Source organism: Oncorhynchus nerka, linkage group LG22 (assembly GCF_034236695.1).
Source record: "Oncorhynchus nerka isolate Pitt River linkage group LG22, Oner_Uvic_2.0, whole genome shotgun sequence".
Lineage (NCBI taxonomy): Eukaryota > Metazoa > Chordata > Actinopteri > Salmoniformes > Salmonidae > Oncorhynchus > Oncorhynchus nerka.
The window spans coordinates 33,912,679-33,931,994 of NC_088417.1; the positions used below are offsets into that span (position 1 = coordinate 33,912,679).

At 41.7% G+C, this 19,316-nt stretch overlaps 1 protein-coding gene across 1 annotated transcript in view; it reads right to left on the bottom strand.

Annotated features, from left to right (window-relative positions):
* Window positions 1-19,316, bottom strand: part of LOC115105116 (cadherin-12-like) — a 198,730-nt gene that overhangs the window by 43,320 nt on the left and 136,094 nt on the right. The window contains exon 6 of the mRNA XM_029626751.2: window positions 16,602-16,789. Coding sequence (XP_029482611.1) covers window positions 16,602-16,789 — 188 coding nt within the window. The remainder of the gene's footprint in view (window positions 1-16,601; window positions 16,790-19,316) is intronic.

Genomic DNA, 19,316 nt, shown 5'->3' on the forward strand with positions numbered 1-19,316 from the left:
GTGCTTTGTGTTTGAAAATTGTGTAGCTAAATGCATCTCTCACGGTGCCGTAGGGTTAATGTGATATTGTACACATTAAAAACAAAAGGTTCTATATAGTGCCAAATAAGGGTTCTATGGGAAGAATGAATGATGGTTCTTCGGATCCCTTTTTGGTGCTGTATAGAACCCTGCGCATACAGTTGTAAATGGAACCTTTATGGTGCTATTAATAACCCATTCCTAAGATGATATTAATAAGTAATACAATAAGGTTCGATATAGTACCAAAAAGGGTTCCACTATGGTTATAACCCTTTTTTTGGTGCTTTAAGGAACCATTTTTAAAGGTTCTGTATAGAACCTTATTGGAGAATGGTTCTACAATCTCAAAGGTTCTACAAAAAAAACATTTGAATTTTTTTTTTTTTCTTGATAGTCATATTATATTGTTAAAATTCCTTAAGTTGTATCATGTTCATTGAAAAGTTGAAAAAGGGTGAGGGTCCATACAAGAAAATTGAGAAGATCTGATTGTCACAACAGTTCTCAACATAAGGCCATACAGCAGTCTTTCACAAAACACTGTCACTGGCCATAATCATTGTCAATATTGCATAATACAAAAAATGTGTTAAAACTGGAAAGCCATTATCACTCACTCATCCACAAAAAGAGCTGTGCACAAACCACGCCCCAATATGAGCTGTTGCCATACATTTTTATTATTACTAAAAGAGGAAGTAACCCTTTTCTGAACAACAAAGAACCATTTAATGGCTAAAAGGGTTATTTGGGTTAGTATGCTTTTTACATAGAAGCACCCTTCCCAAAGAACCCTTGACGATCCCTATTTTTTTGGGCGCACTTTTTAAATGTGTGATACTAGTAGTCATGAGGAAAGTAGAACCTCACATTTTTTGCTGCACTAGTTAGGTACTCGTCATATCCTACTGTTCTGGTTGGCTTGCGGGATAAATAGTGTTTCTAAATGAGAGACAGCATGAGTCCTGTATAGTATTTAATTGGATCCCCTGGACAGGAGCCAACATGGTTTATGCCACACATGTTTCCGCTAAACAATACCATTCCTCCAGGCTTAGTACATTTCAATTACACATATCGGCAGTCCAGTCATTTTTCCTCACATACGCTTAAAGGAAGACTAGAGGAAGCGAATGAACATGCGAGCAGACAAATGCACCACAAACACACTAATCTGACTACAAGCCTCTTACCAGCACAACCCAAGGATGTACTGTATCATGCATGGGCCATTTTTTCTTTCTCCCTCTGTCATTAATTCTTTGGGCAAGTGTGTAGGTTTGTTTATGTGTGTGTGTGTGTGTGTTTCCCTGCATGTAAGTGTGCCTCTGCTTGTGCATATTCAGGCAAGTGTGAGTGTGTCTCCAAGCATGTGGTGTGCATACATCTCTTACTGGGACTGGGGATTCCTCTACTGTGGTAATCTTTTTTTTTGCAGAAGGGATGTCTAACACTGCATGCGTATGTCCTTATCCCTCCACGCCTCACCCTGCATGTTACTGTATGGGTAGACTGGGAAGCCGATGATTATCCCCTGAACCCGTTACCCTGCCTGATCCTCTTATCATACAACAAACCTCACTGAGCCCCTGATTTGGGGTCTGCCAAACTGTGTGCAGAGCTGCTGCTTCTGGGTTTCTCTGCCCTCTACCCACTGCTGTGGGGGCAATGAGAGAGGAAAGAAAGTGAGGGAGGGATAGAGACAAAGAGAGAGGTAGTAGAGAGAGGGGGAGAGATTCAAACAAGGGCCTATTTGCACACACCTCTCTAGGGACGGACAGCGATCCATTCTAAGACTGTGTGTAGGCGGGTCAGCATTCTGAAGTAACACCGTCAAGAACTCATAAAGACTCCATCTCCCTCTTACATCCCTTTCACACCCTTCTACTCATACCCCACTGTGTCCCAGAGATGGGTCAAGGAACGTTTAGACAATTACACTGTGGGGGGATCCAGTGTGAGTGGCTCAAAGATGTCTCCCATGGATGTTAGCTTTGTGCAGTCGCCTCCCTGCGAGGGGAATACATCACACTGTTCCACTGTTGTGATGGCACCGTATCAAGCACAGGAGGTAAAACAATAGAGGAGAGATACGATGGAAAGGAATCCCTGGCCCATCAATCTGTGGTTTTTACGATGTAAACAAAGAAATGTCCTCATTTACATCATAATCTGGGCCTGTCTTGTTTATAATTCCCTTATTCACAATTGGAGCAAGTCAGTTCAGTTTCAATGATCTACTGCAGTAGGTCACCGACCTTTTCTGAGTCAAGATCACATTCTGAGTCAAAATGCAAGCCAGGATCTACCGCTCAGATTTTTTTTAGACACGACTTAAAAGAAGTAAGCCTATTCAACATGAACTAATTAGAAACAGTTCTGTAGCAATGAAGTTTGTGCCGTATGCTATAGGCCCAATACAATATCAGTGATATTGGCTATGCTTGAATTTCCCTGCCAATGTAGTTCTTCTCAGACCATTTTGAAATGATATTTAAAAAATGTAGGTATATGAACACACTGGTAAAATATCATTTTGTTCTATTACTTGTGACGCACAGCTGAGTGAGCATAATAATTAGCTTCTTTTTTTTTTACTGGACTGATGGCCTGCATCTGACGGTCAGTCAGAGGGGAGGGAGGGGGCAGTGGTGATCACCAGTTGGTGCTATCTATATATCTATATATCTACGATCCACTCATAGGCAAAACATATGCATACATACATTAACAATACACACGCGCGCACACACACAAACACACACACACACGCAGCCATGCGCGCACAGACACAAACTATGCAGAATATGCACTCTGCATACACATTTCCCTGCATATTGTTTAGGATAAAAGGAGTACACCAACCTGTGGTGGAGGCAATAAAAACCCAATTTAATCCAGAGGAAAAACTGAAGGATTTGTGATTCCCCAATGTATCAAATTCAGTCACATTTGCATACATCACCTGAAAGGCACAGATAAAAAACAGGAAGCAATGAATGACACCAATTTGCCATGTCTGCATGGGTTTAGGTACTCTTATTCTTTTGAACTTTATAAAAAAAATCTGGATTTTCCCAACTCAGAAGTTTTGAAGAAAGCTTTTTTTGGGTATACAGTATATTCCTTAAAACTATTTGTCACAAAAGTTGATTTTGCACATTTGTACATGAAGCAACCACTATTGTGCTTCAAGGGAAATACCTCTGAAAAACTACAACAAGAGTGCTGCTGCAAATATAAGAGTTTTGTCTGAACTGCACAATTTAATTCTTAAAATCACTTGGTTGGGTGGCATTTATGAGTCTTGTTATATTTAAGTCTGGCACAAAGGTATGACATGAGATTTGTGTAATTCTTCTCTCTTTCGCTGATTTATGCATCATAAACAGTAGGGGTAAAACATTTGGACACACCTACTCCTTCAAGGGTTTTTCTTTATTTTTACTATTTTCTACATTGCAGAATAATAGTGAAGACATCATAACTATGAAATAACACATATGGAATCATGTAGTAACCAAAAAAGTGTTATTAAACTAATAAAAATATTTTATATTTGAGGTTCTTCACAGTAGCCACCCTTTGCCTTGATGACAGCTTTGCACACTCTTGGCATTCTCTCAACCAGCTTCAAAAGGTAGTCAACATGGAATTACTTTCAATTCACAGGTGTGCCTTGTTAAAAGTTAACTTGTGGAATTTATTTCACTCTTAATGCATTTGAGCCAGTCAGTTGTGTTGTGACAAGGTAGGGTTGGTAAACAGAAGATAGCCTTATTTGGTAAAAGACCAAGTCCATATTATAGTAGTCCAAGACTACTTTACATGCACAGCTGCAGACCGTGAATGTTTGGTTTAGTCTTTTTAACCATTTCAATGTGTGGGCCATGGCTTCATGTTCTCTTTTATTTATTTTACCTTTATTTAACTAGGCAAGTCAGTTAAGAACAAATTCTTATTTTCAATGACGGCCTAGGAACAGTGGGTTAACTGCCTGTTCAGGGGCAGAACGACAGATTTGTACCTTGTCAGCTCGGGGGTTTGAACTTGCAACCTTCCGGTTACTAGTCCAACACTCGAACCACTAGGCTACCCTAGTGGTCTCAATGGTTGATTATTCAGGGTACAGCTAGGACCACTTTACGCGCCGGCAGCAACCTGGCATGTTTTGGTCTAATGTCAATTTCGTTAGCAAGTCCTTTTAAGCACTCTGGTCTTTGAGGGCATTCTGTCATGTTGACACAAACTCTGAGCTCACTTGGGCATGGCTACTGAATGGGCACAAATTTGTATGAAACAGAATTCTCATTTATTAGGCTAAAATCACATTTCGATCTTTTCAAAAATAGTTTCATATATACCGTGTGAAAGCTCCGTTATAGCATCTTTCTGATAATTTTAATGATATTAATTTTCCATATTCCATCTCTCATCATTCCCAACATTTGGATGTTGAAATATATTGTCCCAGTGTCTATTGTTTGATGTTGAACCTTTTGGCGGCAAAGTCTCTGTGTAATAAAGAATTTTCAGCCTTCCAATCCTGCAGAGCCAAAGGGAGAGTTTCTGCAAGGTATTTAAGTCATAAAATACTGTATACCCAATCCCCTGGAGGACTGATACTAATGAGTTTACAAGCGCATGTGACTGAAGCCGTGGAGGCTGGTAAGAGGAGGACGGCTCATACGCTGTAAATTTTTAACCCATAAGAGTCTAAGCCCTGCCTAAGCTGGGGAATGAGGGGTTCTACTAAGCTATCTGGAATTGTTTTAAGAAGGTCATACCAATGATTATTTAGCTATTTGATTTTGAATTTTAAGACCCCTTGAAGAATCCCCCAAAATATTATTAGAAAAAATAATTTGGACCTTACTATTAGCCCATACAAATGCATTCAATAACATATTCACTACATGGAACAACAGATCAAAATTAAGTTTGTTCTGAGTGTCTGTTCTATATCTGAGAGATATAAGAAAGATCAATAATTTTTTTTTTTTTTAAATGTGTATTTAACCCCTTATTTTTGGCACTAACCAGTCTCCATATATACTCCCATACATTTTTTCAACTGGTACCGGGGGACCTTCAGATTAATATTGTGAGGCCTATGGGCATCCTAGAGCAATGCTACAGATGATTTTGTGAGAAGGCCAATTTTCAGATGTCTCTTGGTCTGACAAACACCTCTCTAGCTCTGTCACCTTTCATATATCTCTATTTTAGACTGACAGATTTTTATTGGGATTTAATTTTATACTAATTAGATTTCGTCAGGAGTTACGGACATCGACTTCAGTTACTGTAACTCAAATACATCTAGTAAGTTGAACTCAAAGTCAATGTAATTTTAATATTTTTTTTAAATGTGTATGTGGTACTGACTCCAAACTAAATGAGAAGTCACATCAATTACATTTTTTAACCTGTTGATCCTACCCCCTACTTTTTCGAACATTCTGTAAAAATCGCGCAACATTTCAGCGCCCTGCTACTCATGCCAGGAATATAGTATATGCATATGATTACTATGTGTGGATAGAAAACACTCAGACGTTTCTAAAACTGGTTAAATCACGGCTGTGACTATAACAGAACGTGCGTTTCATCGAAAAGCGCAGGAAAATCTGATCACTGAAAATGGGAAAATATATCCATGCGCCACTTGAATATATTGTTGAATAGAAACCACATTAAATGGGGCCGAGGTTGCAATACCTACAGCTTCCACACAATGTCAACAGTCTTGTCATTTGCCTGGGCTTTGTTTCTTGGTCAAACGAACAAGAGACAGCCCATTTCTTCCAGTCTCCGAAAGGATATTTTGGTTGAGATTTACCCGGACATTATTTCAAGACGTACAGCTATAGAATATACATCGCCTCGTGATCAATTTGATCGATTATTAACGTTTCCTAATACCTAAAGTTGCATTACAAAAGTATTTCGAAGTGTTTTGTGAAAGTTTATCGTCAACTTTTTTAATTTTAACAGATAACAACTTAACTTTTTTCCCCAGGTAGATTTTAAGGAATTTTTGGAATTGTAAAAAAAAATATGTTTTTGCATGCCTATTGAGTAATTGATTGGTTAATCTTATGCTACACAAAGTTAAATAACATATATTGTTTTACAAACCAGCATAAAGTGACTTGCAGTTAGGCATGCAACATTTTGGCAAATTTCCCAGGTTTTCCAGAAGTCCACGTTGGAAGATTCCTCCAAATACTTCTACCAAGTTTTTTAAACACATACTGACAGGCCTGTTTCAGGCCACTGTATTAAAACAAAATTAAAATATTGAATTTTCCTAAATTCATTACAGTTTCAAGTCATTAAAATGCTTTTAATAATTATTATAAATAATAAACTATTCAAACAGTAAGTAAAGCATGACATCATCAGATATGTATTTTCACAAAGAGTTTAATTATAATGTTAACATCAAACTAGGAACTCACTTTGTGAATAATTGAATATGAACTAATTCATCAATTATGTCTCTATCACTAACAAATACAGTCATGGGTGGTAGAGCTACAGTTCACTCTAGGCACACTGGGACATTTTATTGTAGGTGTGGTTTACTGGGGGCGTTATTCAACATTTTCAAGCTGATAATACTCACATCTGGACCCCTTACAGGGTCACAGTGACCATATCAGTTTGAGTAATGACTACAAAATCACTTTAAGTAACTGCACTGAGATATATATAGTGCAACATGTTTCCTCATAAGTTTTGAGTAATTTGTATTTGCTATGGATCCCCATTAGCTGGTGCCAAGGCAGCAGCTACTCTTCATGGGGTCCAGCAAAACTAAGGCAGGTAATACCATTTTAAAAACATTACAAAACATTCACAGATTTCACAACACACTGTGTGCCCTCAGGCCACTACTCCACCACTACCACATATCAACAGTACTAAATCCATGTGTATGTATGTGTATAGTACGTATGTTATTGTGTGTATATGTATGTGTATGTGTCTGTGCCTATGTTTGTGTTGCTTCACTGTCTCAGCTGTTCCATAGGGTGTTTTTATAATCTGTTTTTGAAATCTAATTTTACTGCTTGCATCAGTTACTTGATGTGGAATAGAGTTCCATGTAGTCATGGCTCTATGTAGTACTGTGCACCTCCCAATGTCTGTTCTGGACTTGGGGACTGTGAAGAGACCCCTTGTGGCATGTCTTGTGGGGTATGCATGTGTGTCCGAGCTGTGTGCCAATAGTTTAGACATACAGCTCGATTTATTCATAATGGCAATACCTCTCATAAATATCAGCAGTGATGAAGTCAATCTCTCCTCTACTTTGAGCCAGGAGAGATTGACGTGCATATTATTAAAATTAGCTCTCTGTGTACATCCTAGGACCAGCCGTGCTGCCCTGTTCTGTTGTTGATAGTGTTGTTAAGAAGGCAGAGCATTGCTTTTTTATGGACAGACTTCTCCCAATCTTAGCTACTACTGTATCAATATGTTTTGACCATGACAGTTTACAATCTAGGGTTACTCCAAGCAGTTTAGTCATCTCAACTTACTCAATTTCCACATGATTTATTAGTTGAGGTTTAGGGTTTAGTGAATGTTTTGTCCCAAATACCACACTTTTAGCTTTAGAAAAATTTAGAGCTAACTTATTCCTTGTCAGCAACTCTGAAACTAACTGCAGCTCTTTGTAAAGTGTTGCAGTCATTTCAGTCTCTGTTGTAGCTGACGTGTATAGTGTTGAGTCATCCGCATACATACACACTCTGGCTTTACTCAAAGTCAGTGGCATGTCACTAGTAAATATTTTAAAAAGCAAGGGACCTCAACAGCTACCCTGGAGAATTCCTGATTCTACCTGGATTTTGTTTGAGAGGCTTCTATTAAAGAACACCCTCTGTGTTGTTAGACAAGTAACTCTTGATCCACAGTATAGCAAGGGGTGTAAAGCCATAACACATACGTTTTTCCTGCTGCAACTACGATCGATAAGGACAAAAGCTGCACTGAAGTCTAAAAGCCCCCACAATTATTGTATCATCAATTTCTCCCAGCCAATCATCAGTCATTTGTTTAAGTGCTGTGCTTGTTGAGTATCCTTCCCTATAAGCGTGCTGAAAGTCTGTTGTCAATTTGTTTACTGTGAAATAGCATTGTATCTGGTCAAACACAGAAGTTTCCAGAAGTTTACTAAGGGTTGGCAACAGGCTAATTGGTCTGCTACTTGAGCCAGTTAAGGAGGCTTTACTACTCTTGTGTGGAGGAATGCCTTTAGCTTCTCTCCAGGCATGAGGGCACACACTTTCTAGTCAACTTAAATTAAAGATGTGGCAAATAGGAGTGGCAATATCGTCTGCTATTATCCTCAGTAATTTCCCATCCAGATTGTCAGACCTCGGTGGCTTGTCATTGTTGATAAACAACAATACTTTTTTCACCTCTTCCACACTGACTTTAGTTCTCCAGACAGTTCTCCAGATAGGTATGGGCTTTGTACAGTGTGATGTGAACTGCCTGGTGAAACACCCAGGGCCACAGGAATCATTTGACGTCCTTTTCAAGATCCAGTTTTGGTCAAAATTCTGAAAGTGCAAAGAATCAACATCTTTTAACAGATTCCAAGCATATCCCCTTTCCGACACACAAATCCAAAGTAGTTACAGTACAGTTTCACAATGAATGGATCCAGGACTATGACAAACAGTTTAAGTCGGATGTTTACATACGCTTAGGCTGGAGTCATTAAAACTCATTTTTCAACCACTCCACAAATGTCTTGTTATCAAACTATAGTTTTGGCAAGTCGGTTGGGACATCTACTGTGTGCATGACACAAGTCATTTTTCCAACAATTGTTTACAGTCAGATTATTTTACAGTATCACAAATCCAGTTGGTCAGAATTGTACATACACTAAGTTGACTGTGCCTTTATACAGCTTGGAAAAGTCCAGAAAATTACGTCATGGCTTTAGAAGCTTCTGATAGGCTAATTGACATCATTTGAGTCAATTGGAGGTGTACCAGTGGATGTATTTCAAGGCCTACCTTCAAACTCAGTGCCTCTTTGCTTGATATCATGGAAAAATCAAAAGAAATAAGTCAAGACCTCAGAAAAACAATTGTAGACCTCCACAAGTCTGGATCATCCAATTTCCAAAAACCTGAAGGTACCACGTTCATCTGTACAAACAATAGTGCGCAAGTATAACACCATGGGACCATGCAGCCATCACACCGCTCAGGAAGGAGAAGCGGTCTGTCTCCTAGAGATGATCGTGCTTTGATCTGAAAAGTGCAAATCAATCCCAGAACAATAGCAAAGGACCTTGTGAAGATGCTGAAGGAACACAAGTACCTATATCCACAGTAAGACGAGTCCTATATCGACATAACCTGAAAGGCCGCTCAGCAAGGAAGAGGCCCCTGCTCCAAAACCACCATAAAAAAGCCAGACTATTGTTTGCAACTGCACATGGGGACAAATATTGTACTTTTTGGAGAAATGTCCTCTGGTCTGATGAAGCCCCTGCAACCTATGCGGGGAAGAGGGCCACTTCTTCAGTTCTTTAAACTGGCAGGGCAAGGGCTGCCGCCCCCAAACCCACTAACACAATAACACAAATCCCAAACCCACCACCCCCCTGCCCTCTCCACCAGACAACAGAAACGAAGAGTCAGTCCCAGACCTTTCCACAGACACCGCCAAACCCACCAACCAAGTCCCAGAAACGGCCCCCACCCCTGTTGGAGTTTTCACCTCCGCCCTGCCAACAAATCCTTTCCTAGTCACCTCCACCCTCTTCAAACCCCTGGTCACCTCACAATTCCAGTTCTTAGATGACAATGATCCAAATTGAATAAAAATGACCAAATGGAAAACAACAGACAACCAACAAACCAACATGGACCTCACTTTGTGCACGGGGGCATTGTCATGCTGAAAAAGGAAAGGGCCTTCTCCAAGCTGTTGCCACAAAGTTGGAAGCACAGAATCGTCTCGAATGTCATTGTCTGCTGAACCATGAAAAACAGCCTTAGACCATTAATCCTCCTACACCAGACTTTACAATTGGCTCTATGCATTGGGGCAGGTAGTCTTCTACTGGTATCTGCCAAACCCAGAATCGTCCGTCGGACTGCAAGATGGCGAAGTGTGATTCATCACTTCAGAGAACGCATTTCCACCGCTCCAGAGTCCAATGGAGGCAAGATTTACACCACTAGTTGACGCTTGGCATCTTAGGCTTGTGTGCTGCTGCTCGGCCATGGAAACCTAGTTCATGAAGCTCCCGACGAACAGTTATTGTGCTGACGTTTCTTCCAGAGGCAGTTTGGAACTCTTTAGTGACCAAAGACAGACGGTTTTTACGCTCTATGCGCTTCAGCACAGTCCCGTTCGGTCCCATTCTGTGAGCTTGTGTTGCCTACCACTTCGAGGCTGAGCCGTTGTTGCTCCAAGACGTTTCCAATTCACAATAACAGCACTTACAGTAGACCGGGGCAGCTCTAGCAGGGCAGAAATTGACGAACTGACTTGTCCTATGATGGTGCCCCGTTGAAAGTCACTGAGCTTTTGAGTAAGGCCATTCTAGTGCCAATGTTTGTTTTTGGTGATGGCGTGGCTGTGTGCTCTATTCTATACACCTGTCAGCAACGGGTGTAGCTGAAATAGTCGAATCCACTAATTTAAAGGGGTGTATACATACTTTTGTTTATATAGTGTACCTTAAGACCTTATTTTGAGGGCCTCGTTTTACCCTAATACAGTGTCCTGAAACTCCTGGTTTACAGGGACAAGGCCAGCAAATAGGGTTAAAAAATGTCATTACCAGGCCTCCCGGGTGGTGCAGTGGTTAAGGGTGCTGTACTGCAGCGCCAGCTGTGCCATCAGAGTCCCTGGGTTCGCACCCAGGCTCTGTCGTAACCGGCCGCGACCGGGAGGTCTGTGGGGTGACGCACAATTGGCCTAGCGTCGCCCGGGTTAGGGAGGGCTTGGTCGGTAGGGGTGTCCTTGTCTCATCGCGCACCAGTGACTCCTGTGGTGGGCTGGGCACAGTGTGCGCTAGCCAAGGTGGCCAGGTGCACGGTGTTTCCTCCAGCGCATTGGTGCGGCTGGCTTCCGGGTTGGATGCGCACTGTGTTAAGAAGCAGTGCGGCTTGGTTGGGTTGTGTATCGGAGGATTCATGACTTTCAACCTTTGTCTCTCCCGAGCCCGTACGGGAGTTGTAGCGATGAGACAAGATAGTAGCTACTACAACAATTGGATACCACGGAATTGGGGAGAAAAAGGGGTAAAAATTCAACAACAAAAAAATGTCACTACCTTTTCCAAATATCCCAGAATAAAAATTATAATCCTATTGGAGTATTGCCAGGAACTTTCCCACTGGAATTTCTGCTTTCATAATGACAAAATTATTGGATTAGTTTAGACAAATGTTTATGATTTATATTTGTGTAGCATAAGATTCATCAATCAATCACTCAATGTAAATGCAAAAACACAGATATTAAAAACAATAAAATAAAATAAAATCTCCCTGACTTAGTGCATGCTGGGTAAAAAAGTGAATTTGTTATAATAACCTAAAAAATTGGGATTTGCCGCAGGTCCCCACCCCAAAAGGCAAATGATCGCTGTGAACCAAGGAACCTTGCGCCAACGGGGAGCCAAAAGAATGAATGATAAGCCCTCCCGCCGCACCATCTCCAACATGGGCTGAATCAGAACCACCGCCGGAAATGCGTTAAGGAAGGTCTGAGGCCACTGGTGCGCCAGAACATGAGTTCCCAACGGGGCACTGCCGAACCTCTCCCATATCTGGGCAACCACCTAGGGGTCTAGTCTCCAATTCTGTGGAAGAGCGCCCCTTCCCCAGGATAGCAGATCTGCACTGGAGTTGAGGCAAATGGGCACTGCTCAACAGCAACAAGGAGCGAGTCAAGATGAGGAGGGGGAGGGACTGAGCCCCCCTGCCTGTTGATGTACTGTATGCCACTGTCGTCATGTTGTCGGAATTGACCTGCACATGCCGCCCGACAAACACGTGGGGCAGAGCATGTAAGAGGAGTTGAGTGGTTGGTCAATAAAAAAGTGGTCAGATGAAGCAGATGCTAAACTACAGGACTGTTTTGCTAACACAGACTGGAATACGTTCGGGATTCCTCCAATGTCATCGAGGAGTACACCACATCTGTCATTGGCTTCATCAATAAATGCATTGATGACGTCGTCCCCACAGTGACCGTACGTACATACCCCGACCAGAAACCATGGATTATAGGCAGCGTCTGCACTGAGCTAAAGGCTAGAGCTGCTGCTTTCAAGGAGCGGGACTTTAACCCGGAAGCTTAAAATAAATCCCGCAATCCCGCAAAGCCGACGCTCGTCGGATGTGGCAGGGCCTGCAAACCATTACAGACTACAAAGGGAAGCACAGCCGAGAGTTACTTAGTGACACGAGCCTACCGGGTGAGCTAAACTACTTCTATGCTCCCTTCAAGGCAAATAACAGTGACACACGCATGAGAGCACCAGCTGAACCGGAAGACTGTGTGATCACGCTCTCCGCAGCCAATGTATTAAGACCTTTAGACAGGTCAACATTCACAAGGTCTACACACAGATGGATTACTAGGACGTGTACAGCGAGCATGCGCTGACCAACTAGCAAGTGTCTTCACTGACATTTTCAACCTCTCCCTATCTGAGTCTGTAATACCAACATATTTTAAGCAGACCAGCATAGTGCCTGTGCCCAATAACACTAAGGTAACCTGCCTAAATGAGTGCTGACCCGTAGCACTCACGGCTGTAGCCATGAAGTGCTTTGAAACACTGGTCATGGCTCACATCAACACCATCATCCCAGAAACCCTAGACCAACTCCAATTTGCATACCGCCCCAACAGATCCACAGTTGATGCAGTGTCTATTGCACTCCACACGGCCCTTTCCCACCTAGAGAAAAGGAACACCTACTGTATGTGAGAATGCTATTTATTGACAGCTCAGCGTTCAACACCATGTGCCCTCCAAGCTCATTAATAAGCTAAGTACCCTGGGAATAAACACCTTCCTCTGCAACTGTAAGGGTAGGTAGCAACACATCTACCACACTGATCCCACAGGCAGTTAGAAAAGCTAAGGCAAGCTTTTTCAAACAGAAATTTGTATCCTGTAGTACTAACTCAAAAATGTTCTGGGACACTGTAAAGTCCATGGAGGATAAGAGCACCTCCTCCCGGCTGCCCACTGCTCTGAGGCTAGGAAACACTGTCACCACCGATGAATCCACTATAATTGAGAATTTCAATAAGCATTTCTCTACGGCTGGCCATGCTTTCCACATGGCTACCCCTACCCCGGTCAACTGCCCGGCACCCTCCACAGCAACCCGCCAAAGCCCCCACCATTTCTCCTTTACCCAAATCCAGGTAGCTGATGTTCTGAAAGAGCTGCAAAATCTGGACCTCTACAAATCAGCTGGGCTAGACAATCTGGACCCTCTCTTTCTAAAATGATGTGCCGAAATTATTGCAACCCCTATTACTAGCCTGTTCAACCTCTCTTTCGTATCGTCTGAGATTCCCAAAGATTGGAAAGCTGCCGCGGTCATCCCCCTCTTCAAAGGGGGTGACACTCTAGACCCAAACTGCTACAGACCTATATCTATCCTACCCTGTCTTTCTAAGGTCCTCGAAAGCCAAGTTAACAAACAGATTACTGACCCTTTCGAATCCCACCATACCTTCTCCGCTATACAATCTGGTTTCAGAGATGTTCATGGGTGCACCTCAGCCACGCTCAAGGTTCTAAACGACATCATAACCGCCATCGATAAGAGACCTGACCAAGGCTTTCGACTCTGTCAATCACAACATTCTTATTGGCAGCCTCGACAGCCTTGGTTTCTCAAATGATTGCCTCGCCTGGTTTACCAACTACTTCTCTGATAGAGTTCAGTGTGTCAAATGAAAATGAATAATTAGGCTATATTATTTAAATTATTTCAAGGTTATAGCCTACAAAGAAATAAATTGTGAAGCATTTGTGAGTGTGACACAAGAGGCTGGTAGGGACATAAAGAGCTCAGCATGTAAAAAAACAAACATTTTGTTGTATTAAATGATTATATAGTCTATACATTGCCCATATAGGCTGTGACTTACTCATAATTAAATACAATTAAATGAAAAGGGACTTATTAGTGCCTTAGAAACACGAGTTTGGCCAGTCTGTGGCTTCAGGCTCATGTGATGGTGCCTAGAGAGCCAACCAGCAGCAGAGAATATCCTCTCCATACTTGCAGGGCCACTTGGGATGCTAAACATCCTTTTGGCCAGTCTTGCCAGGCTTCGCAGAGAGCAAAGTTAATTTTTTATTTTTCTATGGGTAGGCCTAAAGGCAGTGGCGTGCCGTGGGCCTGGGGCCTGGGCCTTCAGTGAGGTCCTACATAGTCCCACCCAAATTAATCCACCTCTTATTACCATCATTATGATGCCATGACTCTAGACACTATACATTTAGACAGAAACGCAGTATAACCAGGCGTTGCGTCACCTTGAAATTTACATTTTTATTCAGAGAATTGCAGGGGAAGAGTACAATGCAGTACAGTTCAACTAATAGGCAAGAACATAGTCGAGTGCAACAGAGTTATATTAATATTCTTCTTCTATCCATTTCTGGTCCACAAACTTTGAGCTTTAAGTCCCAAAAAATAATAATACAGTGTGTTCACTAAACAGCGCATCGTCGCACCCAAAGCATTTTCACCGTGATGATAAAGACATAACTATTCACTGAAAATAAAAGAAAGAAACCAAATAATTTGCAACATAGGCTATTTGCCATTTTATTATGTTAATGTATAGGCTATTTAATATTAACTAAATAAAATGTGAAACATACATACACATTTAATAAAAAATAAAATGCATTGTATGCCTACTCACCAAAGACTGATTATTTGAACACAAAATCCATCCAACTTTGAAAGTGGCGAACAAATCCCTTTCCCGCCTGTGACAGGCTTTGTAGCGTCGGCGTTGGGCGACCTCTCCTTACAATGTCTAACTTTTCTTGAAAAGTTCATCTTGAGAATGGCGTTATAATTATATCCTCGACTAAATCAATATCTTCTCCTCCTTCTGCCATTGTGCGTTGAAAAAACAGCTTAGTACACAAATTAATTTGTTTATCAAATTCAGTTTCCTAGTTCTGAAGTTCTGCATAGACCTGCCCATAGGACCTGCCTCTCAATATTGGTAATCCAATCAAAAGACGTGCACGCAGTACGCCTGCTAGCTGGCTGCTGTGTAACACTGGAGCCAGCCAGCAGGCGTACAATAGCCAACTCTAAAGCTGATTGGTTGACACTAAATTTTAATTTCCATTCATTTTAAGCTACAAGCGCCCGCACTCTTGATTTTGAAGGCCTGAGGGCAGATTCTAGACCCCTGGCAACACATGATGGCTGAATATGATTGGATAAAAGATCTAACATGAAGACCAGCCCTCCAAATCTCAACCTGGGGCTGGAAGCAGTGCAACCAAGAGGAAAGCTATGAAATGAAGAGTATAACTCTTACTCTGGGGAATAATTTAATACATATTTGTGGGAAATATATATATTTTTTAAAATTATATTCTGATGATGTTTAGGCCAGCAGAGAAGGCCTTGCTGGCCCTGACGGCCCACCATTGCCTAAAGGTTTTTAGGCAAAATAACCCAATCAAAAGCTCCTTAAACGTGGGAATGTGCCAGACCTATTGGGCAAAATATCAATTATGGCCTATTGTACATCTATTATCTAATAGAACTAAAATGAACGAAACATTTAAGAGATCTGATTTTTAGTTTAAAAATACTTTGCTACTTTGACATTTAGTTATCTACCCACCTCATTCCTTTATTTTATCATGTCCACATAGTAAGTACACCATCAGGCTGTCTTTTCAGATTCCACAATGGTTATTTGGTTGTGGACACTACCTTACATCACAATCACTCTCCTGCTCCTCATCTTTGTAAGTCACCTTGATTTAGCACCTGAATGTTTTAACAGTTTCTTTATGAAAATATTTACCGAACTCCATGACGGTAGCTAAAGCAAGGGGCTATAGCAGCACACAAGTAGAATACAAATGCATGCTGGTGTGGGCATGCCCTGAGCTGGTGAAGTGATGCTCCAGCCTTTGGGAATCTCTCTACAAGCGCCAGTCAAATTGGGCACACTTGTGAGAGCTGCCTGAGAGTTACGTACACTGTCAGAAGTTCCAGGTAATTGATATAGCAAGCACTATGTGACACTGTCCATACTCCCCAAATTGAGTAACCCTTGCACAGCGTGCCCCACCCTTGGGGAGACGCATCTGTTGTGACCACGATCTGCCAATCGTCAAGATAGGCCTTGTCAGGTGCGATTGTAGATCCTTGCGAGAGTGCGACTACCCATAGTATGTTGTACCAAAGTGGACTGACTGAAAGGGAACACTGAAAGGGAACATTCCACTCATTCCATTCCTGTCCTTTGATTTAAAGTGCCATCACGTGACTGATGAAGACCCTTACCCTTTTGAGAATGAGGATTCCTTCCTGATTGTGTTCATTGGTGATGATGTCAAACATGTTGCCTCCGTCCCCCGGTACGATGTTGTACTCTACTTCCGCGTTCTTCCCAATGTCCAAATCATGAGCTTTGATCCTTCCCACAGCAGAACCCACTGCAGAGGACTCTGGGACTCTCAGGTGAAAGAAACCTTACAGACAAAAACAAACGAATAGATTGATCTAGAGTCTAGTTCATTTTCAACTTCTGCCATTGTATTGATCTTTTTTTCAGTGTGTCCCTAAATGGTTTGGAAGTGAGCAGCAGAGCAACTGCATCTGCCAATTGGCATTGTTGGCATGGTACGTTTTTGTGCAATACAGCAAGAGAAAGGGAGAGAGAGCAGCAGACATAAAGAAAGGACAGACGACTTCACCCCTGGTCTGAACCTTGGTGCTGTAACATCATTATGGAAATATCATAGTATTAGTAGAGTGGAGTGACTACCTGCCCAAGTAGCCTGTTGTAAAAGGCATATCAAAAATATCAAAAGACCAGGGGCCTCATTTATAAGACTGTGCGGAGGATTCACGTCAAATGAACAAAACAGAAAGTGCTTACGCCCAGTTCCCCTTTATAAATCACAATCAGCTCAAAATTTGGCGCACGTGAGCGAGCATCTTGTCCCACCCTTTTAACAACCATAGTTGCCTATAAATAGTCAGGGAAACACCCCTAATTAATATTCATCCATACTGACTGCTAGTCGACAATGATGGCAAATCCCGACAGAAAGGCTAAAAAAATAAATTTCACCCAGTGTGAAATGAAAGTTCTAGTAGGAGAGGATGAAGCAAGAAAAATATATATTGTTTGGTGGACACAGTGTGGGCATTACAAATGCCAAAAAGGCGTTAGTGGCAGATGCTGTGAATTGTCGTGGCTGAATCAGAATTAGTTAGGTAACATTGATAAATAAAATGTTTTATTTACATAATAATGCTTATGTGAGATATTTGTCATTATGATGTTTTCTTTTGGATAATACTGTTGGCAGTTGCATTTTCCTCTCTCTTCTCCAGGGCTTAGTCACTAGGGGCCCAGAAAGGGGAGAGGTCAGGCTTGTCTTCATTTGTCAATGTATCTGTTAAACCATGTGATGCTATGGAGAATATCAGAAGGGGAGGAGGACAGAATGGAGGCTTGTCTTCTTATGGGAATGTGTCTGTAACTGTTGTATGTCCCCTCTGAGGTTGCCCTTATCTTGACCTAGTATATGACCTAAGAGGCTCACTGTCTTTTCTGATATTGTCCAGGAGGAGGTGTATTTGGGATGGAGGTATCTAGAATTGACAATTGATATATGCCATTGGATAAGGTAATGTTTTGGTCCTAAGTGGTACCAAGAACTAGATTTGAATCTCGTCTAAGAGAGCAAACTGAACAATCATTTATAGCTAATGCTATCTAGCTATGGGATACTCCTCTTTCAAGTAAAAGGTTATTTGTGTAATGTTCCTAAGATCTGTTATTCGTCATGTGAGTTGAGAGGGGTGTGTCTTGGCTATAAATGATACTCAGAATTGTTTTGTAAGCACTCTCAGAGAATTAACTTATAAACACTGAATTGATCTGAGAGTCACAGGGCTATGGTGAAGCTCATATATAATTAAAGATGGATTTTATAATATAACTCTGACTTGTGTGTGGTTTGCTCTCTCAATTTTTAGTAATACAGGTCATTACCACGACATTTGGCATCACGAACCGGATGTGAATCTTCACTCGGTGACCGTTCCTGATGATCTAGGTAAATAAATCGTGCACGAGGGATCCCTCAAACTTTGGATTTCAGGGAAACCACACTTCGGGAACGAAGCAGATGGACCAACCTTTGATCTGAGAGGCAGCGAGCCGAGTGGATACCACATCTCGAACTGAGTTTTTTTTTTAAGAAAGAGGTGAGCGAACCACACACACTTGAAGTCGAGTTTTTAAATATGCCTCTGTTACGTATACTCTGAGTGTGAATTCCTTTGTAAGGAGGGCACCTTGGAGGCGTAAGCAAGGCCGAGTCAGAGGAGAGTAATCTGAGAGTTTGTGGACTCAAAGATACTCTGCCACTGTCCGGTTGCGGGCGACCAAGAGCCGTCCCGGCAGTGAATTGATCACAGTGGGGATTGGTGCGGTCTGTGGGGGTGAGGGGCCAGGATGATTGTGTGTTCTGTGTGAAACATGGTACTTGGTGAAGCCCTATTGGAAGAAGGACCTCATTCTATGTGTCTGTGTGACTGTCTAAGTGACTCTCAGAGGTGGTGAATTCCAATTATTTTAAATGTGCTAGCCAGGTATGCCCTGGGTTACTCTGTGTGAGTATTTTGTTATGGGATCACTAGGTAATATTTGTAGGAGCGTTCTGTGTGAGCGGGGTAGCTTGACTCTGTGTGGGTAACCTTTCAAGATTTTTCTGATGTTCTGGGTGAACATCTGACCAATCCTGTGTGGGTGATCCTTAAAGTTCTGTGTGAGTACCTAAGATTTTCTTACGTTTTATATGGATTCTGTGAATATTTGAAATTGTGATAAATTGTATGTGTGTATAATCAATTACCAGAGATTTGATAAAGTAATGCTGAGAATATAATTAGATACAATTTAAACCACCCATTCGTAGATGTACGTAGGTTTTGAGATGGTATCTTTAATGGATAATTTGATAAAGATGAGGTTTTAAGCAC